This window comes from Nelumbo nucifera, chromosome 1 (genome assembly GCF_055504915.1).
Source record: "Nelumbo nucifera cultivar China Antique chromosome 1, China Antique-T2T, whole genome shotgun sequence".
Classification (NCBI taxonomy): Eukaryota; Viridiplantae; Streptophyta; class Magnoliopsida; order Proteales; family Nelumbonaceae; genus Nelumbo; species Nelumbo nucifera.
In genome coordinates, this window is record NC_142649.1 from 144,141,989 (window position 1) to 144,155,735 (window position 13,747).

Below are 13,747 nucleotides of genomic sequence, written 5' to 3' on the forward strand. Positions count from 1 at the left end.
AATTTATATTCTTTGTACATAATTTTGTGATGAATTTTGTAAAAATATATAATTATTAAAAAATTGAATATTATTAAATCGATTATTATTATTTTTTGTCTTTTTAGTAAATATTTTAAAGTTATTATATAATTTTGTTAGAATATTTAAATAATTCTTAAGTTTCTTAATTCAAACTTTCTTTAGATAGATGTAGATAAAATGTGGGGGAGAAGATAAATAATAATTAGAGATAATTTAGGAGAGAAACTCTCTTCTAAAATAGAGATAAATTAGGAGAAAGTTGGGGATAGTGGAGGAGGTTGTTTAAGAGAAATTTAAAGATATTAGATTAATAGGTTATTGGAGCGTGTGGGGGAGATGGGGAGAGAGAGAGAGAGAGAGATTTTAGTTTTTAGGAAGATTTATATAATATTATAGATGTGCCCAAAATTGTTTCATATTTTTTTGTACTATAATATTTTTAAAAACTATTTTTAATTATACATCACGGGTTAACCTATTTGACCTGAAAGGTTGAACCACTAACCCACCCCCTAGATAAGAAGATGGTTTAATTTCCCATCGATTTTAAGATGTATATTTGATGTCAATCATTAATAAAACTATGTCTATTTTATCATATTTATTTTTAATTTGAAAAATAATAATAGAAACATGTCCAATTTTCTTTAAAATTTTTTTTTCTATATTTTTTGTAATTTTATATTTATAAATTTGTATTATTTATTTATGATATCATGAAATAATCCATTTGACCCAAATGGTTGAAGTACTTCCCCACCACCACTTAGATGGAAAATATGATTTTTGATGGAGGATGATTTGGCCCGACCCATTGAGACGATGACACATGGACCTGACTCAGCACGAGCAACAGCTCAACACCACAGCCTGACTGCAACTAAGTAACAAGCCTATAGAACAGCTCGCCACGTCATAGCTCACTGTAGGGAGAGGCTCTCTTCAACCTCACCTACGACACTAAGGCAGTCATCCCAGCTGAAATCAAGGTTCCCTAGCTACGACTGGAGGCATATGACGACAAGGCAAATGAAGACAAGCTACGTACCAACCTCGACCTAATCGACGAGGTAAGGGACCTTGCATATATCAGGACCACAACTTACCATCAAAGAGTAGCTCGGTACTATAACGCCAGGGTCAAGAATCGGAACCTCCGCATCGGCGACCTGGTCCTTCGAAAGTTATGGTACCTGAGCCCGGCGTTGGCAAGCTCGGACCGAATTGGAAAGGACCCTACCGAGTGAAACGGGTACTTGGGGAAGGAACATACGAACTCGAAACCCTTGAAGGGAAACAAGTACCTCAGGCATGGAATATTGTCAACTTAAGGCAATATTACCTGTAACTATTGAGTAGACCACGAGCCACTCTCAGAGCCTAAGGGCCAGAATGCCGAGCTAACACGACCTCGGCGCAACAAGACCCAGTCGCCTCTATGACATGGGCAAACTACTGAGTAGACCATGAGTCACTCCTAGAGCCTAAGGGCCAAAATGCCGAGCTAACACGATATCGGCGCAATAAGACCTAGTCGCCTCCATGGCATGGGCAAACTTCAAGGGCAGACTATAAGTCACCCCCTCAGCGTAAGGGCTAAAACACCGAGCTAACTAAGACCTCGGCATCAAGAAAGACTTAGCCACTTCAGAGGTGAAGGCAAAATATGAAGTATCAGAGGTGTAAGCAGCTCGGGTCTGAACCTTACGAAGCATAGCTCGTCTCAGTACATCGGTTGGACCAAGTAAGGAACAATCTACAAACATACAGTTTGGGCATGCATAGTAATCGCTTTGCGGTATGCTATAAAGGTGCCCCGAAACACTAAGGGATAACTCGGGATAACAATTACCGAAAAATCTTACTTCGGGTATGCAACTCTAATAGCTCGAGTGATGAGATCGCTTTGGCAAAAAAAAAATAAAAGAGCACACCATACTTAGAAGAAAAAGAGAAATTTCATTGCCATTCCAAAAAAAAATCGACCTAAACAGCTCGAGAAAGTTTAACAAGAGATAAAAAAGGGCACAACCGCCCAAGAAAATCTTTCCAAGACCGGGTTCTGGCACCTGGGAGCCACCAGTAATCAGAAGAACAGAAAAGCAGAGCTGCCAGCCTCAGGGGTCCACCTCCTCCACCTCGTCCTCGTCCTCCGGGGAGTCAGGCTCTTCCTGCTCCGCCTGGTTCGTCATCTCAGGAGTCAGGCCCTTCATTGTGATGCCGTCAAGGTTGAGCCCAAAGAATTTCTTTCGGACCAACCAGCGGCAGAGATTGAATCCGGAGCGGTACGAGCTCGAGCTGTACTCCACTTGGAGGTCGTGATACTCCTGGGAGTCCTTGAAGTCCCAGACTGCCTTCTCCCACTCGGCCTCCACCATAGTGTCGAAGTTCCGAGTTCGGTCCAGAAGTGTGGACTCCAAGTCCCGAACCTATTGGTGAAGGAGCTCCCTCACCGCTGCCACCCTCGATGACTCCTCCCTGTAGCGCGCGCTCTCCTCGGAAAGCCTGGCGATCTGCGCCTCCTGGTCACGGACGAGCAACTCCTGGGCCTCGCTCCCCTTGCGAGTGTGAAGGAGCTCACCCCAGGTCCGGTCAAGCTCACCTTGGAGCTTCTGAACGATGACCCTCTGATTGCGAGCGTCGCCAGAGTGGATGTTCGTCTGGAGGGCCATGGCGTGGATGGCGGAGTTCACCTGCCAACAAGAGATTAAGGTTAGAAGACAGCAAAAGGAAGCAAAAAACGAGAAGAGGGGAGGGACCACTTACCACTATACAATGAGAGGCGGCGAACGCGGTGAGCTCCATCTCCCCCCACTTAGCGATCTCCTCGTTGCAGATCGCCCTTCGGCTCTTCCACCTGGCCACAACATAATAATTAACACCCTCCCAGTTCCCCATCGGGAGCCGCGGGTAGGGAAATGGATGGAAGGACCAGGGGGAACCACCCCTTGCTGCGGGAGCTCGCCCTCCTTGAGGCTACCTCCACCAGCACCTCCTTCAGATGGAGGTAGCGGAACTTCAGGTGGTGGAGAAGTAAAGTCTGGCTCAGCAGACTCGAACTCAGTGCCCCTAGAGGAGGGAGTTCGGTCAGGACGCGGCCTCTTCACTTTGTGCTTTTGGTTGCTCGAAAGAAGGCGGCGCACATCAACACTAGACATGATGGCTGCCAAAAGACCACAAGGTATTAGTCCAGTAAAAAAAACACAAAGCATATGTATACACATGATATTTTTACAAGGGACTACACGACCTAAAAAGGCAACCTACCCGGACGCAGGCCAGCCTGCGCGAGCTTCTCCTTGGTCAAGTAGTCTGAACAAAGGAAGCCTACCGATGCCCAGGACAACATCGTTTTCTGAATTTCAGGGTCCAACTCGGCCCTGGGGTCCTGGATGGCGCCCCTCCAAGAAGTTGGGAAGGGCCACCCCTCAGGGTTACGAACCACAAAATAGTCCTGCTTCCAGGCAGGAATCTTGTTCGGTAGCTCGTACAGGAGCTTATAGCCGCGACGGGGAGAGAGGTAGTAAAAACGCCTTTCCGGAGGAGCTCCAGGAGTGGCATTCTTGATGCAAAGAATAGAAGCGAAAATATCAAGGTCAAGGGGAAGACACTACTCATAGCACAATGAAATGGTCCCAACCATGTTACAGATGGCATTGGGATGGAGCTGGTCGATGGTGACGTTGAAATGGTTTAACACCTCCACTATTAGAGGGTGCAGGGGAAGACGCAGGCCAGCCCCGAGCTGTTCCTGGAAAATCACTATATCGTTGGGACCATGTTCCGAGGGAAAGTTTCTAGTGGGGATACTGTAGAGGAGGTCCCCGGGAAGGTGAAAGTAACGGATTAGAGACTTGAGTCTCTCCACCGTCATGGAGGAGGGGCCGAAGGTGTTGGGCTCCCTCCCCCGAGAAGTAGAGGCCACATCAACGGAGGTCTCCCGAGCCTCCGGAACCTGCTCCCAAGCTCCCCCTGAGCTCGAGGGGGGGTCATCGTCCTGGTTACCATCCCAGGAATAAGCATGGTATGGATACCCAGACATGATTTATAGAATGATTAAGACTCACCGAGAAAAAATGAAACGGTGTGAATGGAAGAGCTCGGGTAGACTAGATGGATGCGCGACCTCAGAATCCGAAGACAACAAGATAGCATGAAAGAAAACGAGGCCTAGGGGGCCCTCCTATTTATAGTCACTGTGCCTCTGAATCAACGGCCCAGATTGAGGCAGATATGACGGTTTGCAGTCAAGCTGACCACACGCCTTCTGAAACCGAAATGTGACTGGCTGCACGTCTCCCATGATTGAGGTAATGGCGGTTGCACGACATCCGGAGTTAAGAGCCGCTTCAGCACATTTTTCGGTATTCGAAAAGTCAGAAATCCCCTGATTCCCGCACACACATTTAATATGACCAGTCAATCAAGTTTGAACTTCGGTCAAATCAACCCGTCACACTTCATGAACTCCTCACGCTAAGGTAGCACTCTTAGCCTGAGGTGTGGGGAGCAATTGATGGAGGATGATTTGACCCGACCCATTGAGACGATGACACGTGGACCTGACTCAGCACGAGCAGCAACTCAGCACCACAGCCTGACTGCAACTAAGTAACGAGCCTGTAGAATAGCTCGCCATGTCATAGCTCACTGTAGGGGGAGCTCGCTACAACGCGAGCTCCAGGTCCCCCGAGCTACTGAGAAGGGAATACTCCAAGACTATTTCAGCTCGCGAGCTAGGGTAATCAGCTCGCTCCAACACTTAGGTAGAAGAACTGCTCCAAAGACAATCTCGATGAGGGCCACCTCGAAATATCCCTAGGAGCTCGCTACAAAGTAGCTCAAAGATAGCTCGCTACGCGACAGGATAGCTTGCTACAAAGTAGCTCGCGACTAGGTAACGCGACACTATCAAGAAGCTTCTATCTGACAAGACCGTACCCGTCAGATTGCACCACGTCTCTCGATTGACAGCGTAGTCCCTGCCCATTTGACAGTCTGCGCCCATGTCTCTCGACAGATGGTGGCGTGCCTGTCCCTTCGGGACGTGTCACTCATTCAAGCGGGTAGTACGTTGTAACGATCACATGCGCAGCCTTGGTAGGTAACGGTTGCGACAGGAGTCCAGTGGCGGTTAAAAGCCCTTTAATCGAAGGGGAGAGGACTCTCTCGGATTTTCATCTAAAATTGAATTATCTTACTTGCTCTTGAGCTAATCTTGAGAACTTAGTGATCTAGCGCGACCTACACTCTTAGCCTTTTTACACTCTTTGCTTTTCCCCCTAGCGTTCTAACTTAAGCTTTGGAGTATTTCCGCCGGGCGAACCCCCCGGGAATCCTTCACCTTCGTCTTCTCATGTGCCGTCTGTCGCCAGCGAGGAGCCAGTCAGCAGCCAACTAGGAGTGCCCGGATCGTGCCGCATCAATTTCATTTCTATCTTTATTTTAAAAATATAAAATTCATTCTATTGATAATTATTGTGTATGGATTTATTAGTGGAATTTAATGATGATAAACAAAAGTATTTTTTATATTCCTAAATCTGTATCATTTACTTATAACATCATGAAATTATCCATTTGACCTAAATGGTTGAACTACTTACCCACCACCTAGATAAAAAATATGATTTCACTTCTATGTTTATTTTAAAAATATAAAATTTCATTCTATTAATACTTATTGTGTATTTTATTAGTGGAATTTAAAGATGATAAACAAAAGTATAAATGTTGGATTTAATGAGAGAGAATGTGATTTATTTAATGACTTAAATGTGAGACTTAATGAGAGGTAAAGAAAAATTCTAATGATATTCTTTTAATTATATTTTCTGCCCTTTCAATGGAGATGAACTAAATTCAGATGAGGGGTATTTTAGTAAAGAAAAATTCTAGAAGCCAATACCTCTTTGATCTGTTAGCCCGGGAGCCATTGGCATTAGTGGTATTAGTAAATTAATGTAGGTCTTCTATTTCTCCTTGGACTTTCTATTTCTCTCCTTATTCTTTTATCAAACCAAAAACATTCTTAGGGTATTAAATGTGTTACTTTGATCTACATATTATGTATGTGTAAGGTATATGAATGGCCGAATCCAAGAGGACAAGTACACTAATTGACATCCAATATTAAGATGGATAGGATTATAATTTAGGGGATTGTTTGATAATGGCTGAATTTTCTAAGAGTTTGTTTGGTTTGCAATTGGAATTGGAATTTGAATGAAAATTCTTTAGCATCTGAATTAGAATGATCTATTCCCATAGTCTATTTGGAAGTATTTTAAGACAATTTCTAAATAATAGAAATTAATGAATCAATTTTAGAGATTTGCCATTTTTTTTGACACCTAAGAGATATACCATTAAAGCTTTGAAATTTATTCAGCAAAATAAAGGAACGAAGGGTAAGGTGTTAAAATTTTAAGGGAAAATTCATTTTAGTACCCTAAACTTTGGGAGTAGTGTCAAGTTAGTACCCGAACTTTCAAACATGTCACTACAGTACCTAAGCTTTTAAAAAGTGTCAAGTTGATCCCTACCGTTAATCGACCCTCAGTTATCTATTGAAAATGTCAAAATTACCCTTCAAAAGAAGAAATTGTTCATTGTTTTCTACCTTTGAGATTAACCGGTTGAGGTGTTTGAGATTCTAGACTAATGAAGTCATTGTCTTCTACATTTAGATATGAAATACATTATTGTCTAGTTATTTCTTTGCTTTCATTTATTGTTTCCTTCTATCATATTTCATGTTTTTTTCTCTCTTTTTCTTTGAAGATAACTGATTCAGTCTCAGGGTAAAAGATAATGAACAATATCTTTTTTGAAGGATAGTTTAAACATTTTCAACAGATAACTGATGATCGATTAACGATAAGGACCAACCTAACACTTTTTGAAAGTTTAAATACTGCTATGACATATTTAAAAGTTCAAGTACTAATTTGATATTAATCATCTAATGTTAAGAGTACTAAAGGGAAGATTTTAAATAGGGTAGTTCCCAAGTCATTTTTTTAAGTTGAAAGCATTCAATGTCTTTGTTACGACTTACGACAAGTAACCGAGGGGAGCTTTATAAATTGTTACAAAAATGAGGGGAGGGTTTTATAATTTGCACTTGCAGAAAACATCGCTCTGGTAACGAGCCCTTGATTTAAGCTGTGAACGCTATGGATGCGACGTTTGAGCCTGGTTTACCTAAGATCATCCACAGTCCACACAATAGAAGCAGTTAGCAGTAGTCAACTGTGAGTCACCGACAGTTTAGAGGGCAGACGCAGGAATTTGTACAACGATCGTCTTAGCAGATGCTCGCTCCGTAGGTAAACAAGTGTAGAAAAAGAGTAAAAGTAGAAGTGCAAAACTGTAAAACCAGGTGTGAATAAAGTCTCTCTGACCGTAAAAAATAGAGCCATCTTCAGGGGTCTAGAATCTCGCGAATCGGAGGCTCGGACCACAGAGATGGAGACGGAAAAGAGAATTCTGATGGGTCTCTGCTTCCTAATGATTCTATCCGGTGTGAGATCTTGGACAGGTGAAATCCGTGGCAGAGTTGTCTGTGATGTCTGCGGGGATTCTACTATTGGACCTGAAGACCATGTTTTGGAAGGTAAGTTCAATGCATGCGCTCATATTCGCCATATTTTGCAGTCATAATTTGTTCTTTTGCGTCTTATTTGTTTGTTTTTTATTTGGATGAAATCCTCTTGTTGGATTATGGCGTTTGCCTTGTAATTGGCCATGAGTTTTGCTAGAAATTGAACTATTGTTTGATTAATGATCGTTTCGGTATTAACCTTGAGATGTGGGTGGATTAGGATTTAAGAAGCGTTTTTGAAATTGATCATGAAGATAACTGGGTTGGTGGGTTCTTTTATTTATTTTTTATTATATTATGGTGATTAAGCGGAAAAGTTATAGTTCCATCTGTTATGTTATTATGATTATAAATTGGATGGTTATGTACAGGTTTTGTTTTATGAGTGGCAGCATATACATGAAGGATGAAAACCCATCTTCTGATTTTGCTTTCTAGGCATCATGTGTGCTAATAGTTTTAATTGTACAATTAAGAGAACTTCCTTTCAACTTCTGTCATCTTGGTTTTCCTTTTTATAGACTGTCGATACTCAGTCTATAAATGCTGGAAATCAGGCAAATGCATCTTCAAGGAAAGAAGAGGCATGAGGGAACAGGCAATGCATCTACCAACTAAAAAGGTGGATGAAAATAGTCTACAAACTAAGAAGTAGAGGCAAGTGGATGAAAATGATATAAGTTTCTTATTTTGTATATAGGGAGTTCATTTAAAATAATAATATTTTCTTAAAATTGGTGTGCAAATGAAGTTTAGGGATCTCCTTATCTATGACAAATTTTTACTTAAGACTCTGAGGTTACCAAGTCCAGTGGCTTCTTCCTAGGCCCCTACAGTCCACATTGTATTTGCAGGCTACATATCACTGTAATTGTCTTACAAGAGTTTTGTCAGATTGTTTTTATTATTGTATGCAGATAACTTTCATGTTTAACTTATGAAAGAGGGGAAAAGAAAGTGAGACCTGGGGTCGGTGGTCAGCCTCTTGGGAAGCTATTTATTTAACTTGGGTTTCTCTTTGAAACAAAAGGAAATAATTTTCTAGACAAAGCTGAGCTTGGTTGTCTTGGGGATTGTTTATATTCTGAATTCCTGGGTCAGGCATTTGAGGTTCAAATGTTGATAGCAGGGACTATAGTCAGTGTACTATTATGATGTCAGGCACTGGCAATTGAGGAGATCTGATCCATGGTTTTCCTTGTCAGAGTTGGGAGTGTAATTACCTACTTCCCATGGTACAGCATCCTTCCTCACAGGGTGACTTACATATCTAGTCATGATTTTGAGAGCGAATTTTAACAAAAGGGACTATGGTTAATTTACTAATCTGATGTTTCTAGGAATTGTCTTTCTGGTCTGACTACATCTTTGAGGAATGATGGGTCTAGTCCAAGATTTCTTGGGTTTGTGACTTTGATATTCCTACTTATAAACAAGTTGACAATGGTGATTTTAGGAAGAGTTTCAAGGCTACTGTAGAGTGTATCAATTTTTCTTGTGGAAAGGAGGAACATCTATTAGCACGAGATTTTCAAGGTTAATTGTCATGCTGTGTTGAATGTCTTATTTTCCTTGTGTGTGATCCATGGTCATGCAGATTGCACAGAAATTCCAGCCAAAAACTGTGTTTAATAATCAATAAGTGATAACATGATTGGCTAGTTAAGTTGCTCATGACCTCAGAAAACCTGGTAGATCATGTGCACCCCCATCTTTTTTACCAAAGAATTAGTAGGTTGAAAATGGTTCATTCCATGGTTTCATCTGTTTCTCATTTTCTTGTTTGGTGCAGGCGCAGAGGTAGCTGTTCTTTGCATAACGAAATCTGGAGAAGTGCTCAATTATCAGGCATTCACGAATGCAAAGGGGATATACACAGTAGCAGAAACAATGCCTGAGAGTGACCGTTGGGAAACATGCTTAGCAAGGTCTATCAGCAGCTTTCATGAACACTGTATCCATCAAGGTGATGCCCATTCAGCAGTCAAGTTCGGTTACAATCATCCTTCAGGTTATTCTCATACTGTCAGGCCATTCCTCTACAGGCCAGTCAATGTTCCTATGTACTGCATTTAAATTATGCCTTACTATACATAAATATATAATATATTAGAAAATCATGTTGATATGAAATCAGGCAGGAGATGAGATAATGTTTATTGGGAATGTTGAATCCTCATAATTTGTGTCACTGGCTGTTCTTTTTGGTCATGAAAGTGGAAGATTCTATTTATTTACTTCTTCTATACCTCAATGTGAATGTGAAACTTGATTGCCTCAGACCAAATGGTTGATCTACACACTGATAAACGAACCTCTCTGAATGTTTTACAGTGGAGCTTGTGAATTGGGCTGATGTTAGTGCTAATAGATATTAAGGAGGTGTTCTATAGATGAGAAATTGGTGGGTGTGGATTGGTCCACACCACACCCTATGGTAGGGACCAATCCATACCACACCATAGTCCACAACTGTTCTGAATTGTGGATAGATTTTGTGGACCGGACCAGTTCATACTCACGATGGCGTTTTATAGGTCCACACCACACTTTTTGATTCCATGTATCTCATATATATTTTCTGGGAAATCTACACAGTGGATCATAAATGTCTAATTTTTGCATTTTATATGGTAAATGAATTGAAAAAAGACATCAATAAATTAATATGTAGGCAGCAATTGCATTTTTTAAATAATTAAAAAAATATTATTTTAAATATTAAAAAATTAAAAAAACTATATTAAAAATTAAAAATTAAAAATTTAAAAAATATTAAATAATTAAATAAAATGAGAGTGTGGACCATAGTGTGGACACCGTAGTGTGGGCCATCCACGAGAAAATACTGTGGACGATAACTTGGGGTGTGGCCCATCCCTGTCTACGTTATTTTGTGGACGGGGACCGTCCACACATAACATAACACCATATCTTATCGTGGACAGGACCGTTTGATCCCGTCCATCCACAATATTTACACGCTACCGACTCTACCACTTATTGCCTTGCTACTACTGAGTTAAAGAAAAGAAAATAAAAAACATCCACAATCATTTTTGTATTAGCATCGACAATCAAATATTTCATGCCACATTCATTGTCTTTCAATTGATAGTCAAATTGTCATTGCCACTAACACCCCTTTTTCAATCTTCATTTTTCACAACTGGGAAGAACAGAAAGTGGCTTTTTTTTTAAACTACAGATAATGTGCATTTCTTATGATGTTGAGGAGTAGAACAATATCAATGACAAGGCAGTCCGTTGCCTCTGTGTTTAACTAGTTTTAGCAGGCAAAGAAAACATACACACAGAATCAAAGGTTTGAGTAGAACAAAGAAGTGGGTAAACATCAGGTGTTCTTCAATTCAGTTAAAGAAATTTTAGATGGCTTGATGCCACTGTATAAATGTGATCAAAATTCCTTGAATTTTCCATAACTTTCCATTTGTTTATGAAACTATAGTGACAACCTTTAGGCATGTAGAGTGTAAAACAGTTCATATAAATTGCAAATTGGGTTAGTTTTGCACTGACAAATTTACTTTCTTACCAAATAGACTTTTAGCTGTAATGGATGCAAACATGAATTTCAATAAAGCATATGCCTTTTTTTTTTTTATCAAAAGCCCACTTGAATGCAAATTTACTTCTTTTTTATTGTACTTTTACATTTTATTATCAATGTAAATATGTATTGGTCTGTCATTTGTCAATACATAAATGTAATGTTGCCAAACAAGGCAAAAGTGAATCAGAGTACAAATTTATCCTAAACCGGGATTTACACTCCATTTGCATCATTTTCAAATGCAGCTTTAGTTGTAATCTATTTTGGAACAAGGTTGGTTATTCTGTTCTGTTTTATGGTATAAGATGATATTCGGCTACAGTTTACCGGTTTTTCTGCAGTACACTTAGCTTCAACGTACCCATAACTCATATAAAACGTGATATTTTGATCCTCTCTAAAAAATTGGAAGATTTTTTATTATGTTTATTTTTTTCTCTCCTTTAATTCAGTTTCAGGAAATTAATTAACGGGGGGTGGAAGCTACAAGGATTGTAGGACTAAAATCATTTTGATTGTGGCTTCCATTTCATTTGAGAGTAGTAGTTTACTATCTAAAATGAAGCTATTTCCAGTTGTAAAGGGGACTCATTTTCCTTTTTTCGGCCCATTAAACATCTAGAATCTTTGTGGTTTAGTGGAATTTGAAAAAAAAAATAATGAAATATTCACTTCAAATTGGCACCAAACAATCCATGACTGCTCAATACTTGCTTCTGAATACATATCCCAACAGCTGTGAAATTTCTAGTTACACAGAAAAAAAATGCTCTTAAGGGTAGGGATGTCAACTAAGGGTGTAAATAGTATTTTGAAAATATGATTTTGAATTCGAGATATGACCTAATTGAATCCAATTCGGATAATTTGAATAGATTTGATTCGATAAGTATCTGAATTTGATTGATTATTTAATTCTTATATATAATATATAAAACACTTAAATATTTTATATAATTTATATGTATAATAATTAAATTATATATTTATATAAATAAAATATTTTTTGTATATTTATTAATTGCCTAAAATAATTAATTGGTCGAATTCAAATCGAATCGAATATTTGAATATTTAATTGAATTTGAATTCGAATGTTAATTTTCAATATCTATCGAATATCGAATCAAATTCAGATATTGAATTTTTTTAATTGGATTCGAATTTGGATATTGCCTGATTCGATCCGTTTACACCCCTAATGTCAATGGGACAGGTTTGCCTCAACCCTAACCCAACCCTCCAATGTCCCAACCCGAGTGAGCCTGACCCAACAACAAAAAATGGTTTTGAACCCAACATGACTCTATAGGGTCTAACTCGATATTGACCCAACCCACAACATTTCAATTGTATTTTTTGAACATGCTTTAAAAACTAAAAAAACATTAGTTTAAATTAAGAATTTGTTTTATAAATTTTAAGGTGTCACTTTTTCCACTTAAAAAAAAAGAAAGCCAAAATCAATATATAAAGAAATCTTAAACTTTAGGCTGTGTTTGGTTTGAAGGAAAAGGTAGGGAAAGGAAGGAAAATGTAGAAAAACCTTGTATAGGTTTCCCTATGTTTCCCTTCCCTTCCTTACCTTTTCCTTCAAACCAAACATAGCCTTAAAGTTATGGAGTTAGAAGTCAAAAAATTATAAGAATACTATGTATATACAGGCGTATCATGACCCCGAACCCAGACTCACATCAAAGAATCAAAACCCTAACCTGCCCCTAAAGCTGAATATACCTGACTGTAACCCAACCCTGTAGGATCGGGTCAAGCCAGGTTTATTGTTTAACCCGACCCATTGGCTTCCTTAATTAAGGGTATTAGTCTTCCAACTACAGTCCACATTGCAAATGTATTCAACCAGCACATGGAGCATTCAAGTTAGGTTTCTGTAAAAAGTACTTTCACTTCAACAATTCAACTCTTGTAGCATCTATGGATCAAGGCAAATGCTTCAACATAGAGAACATATAATTCTCAGGGCCCATTTGGATCATGGGAATAGCCAAATAGGGGTATGGAATTGGAATCAGATCCAAGTATCCAACTTTTGGTTGGGCGGAATTGGAATCCCATTCTAATTCCTGTTTGAACCATTTGAGGGAGCCATTCCTCTCTTCCCTTAGGGATGTGATCTCATTCCAGCTGATTCCAATTTTGATTTCAATTCCTGTTTGAATAAACATGCTATGGGAATAAGACCATTCTGATTTTTTGATTCCAAGGGATGCCATTTTTAATTCTGGTCATGAACCAAACAGACACTTAGGTGTATTCTATTATTTTTTATGATAAAGCACACACAATGTGCCAATTGGCTGGTTGCTAAAGTGGGTTGGGGGATGGGCTACCCCTCTCATGTAGCCCTTGAGGCAAAAAAAAAAAGGATAAAAGACTAAGGGTCCGTTTGGTTCGTAGTCGGAATCAGAATTGGAATCGGAATGGTCTATTCCCATAATCCTTTGGTTCAAACAGGAATGGAAATGGGAATTAAAACCAGTAGGAATGAGATTTCATTCCCAAGGGAGGGGCAGGGAATGGCC

General features: G+C 39.5%; 1 protein-coding gene across 1 annotated transcript; it reads left to right on the forward strand.

Moving 5' to 3' along the window:
- The first annotated feature begins 7,408 nt into the window (after positions 1-7,408).
- Positions 7,409-9,867, forward strand: LOC104610896 (Pollen Ole e 1 allergen and extensin family protein). The gene is made up of 2 exons (XM_010277741.3): positions 7,409-7,642; positions 9,423-9,867. Exons 1-2 carry the CDS (start codon positions 7,495-7,497, stop codon positions 9,704-9,706), a joined length of 432 nt encoding a protein of 143 aa, XP_010276043.1. The 5' UTR covers positions 7,409-7,494; the 3' UTR covers positions 9,707-9,867.
- The last annotated feature ends 3,880 nt before the right edge of the window (positions 9,868-13,747 follow it).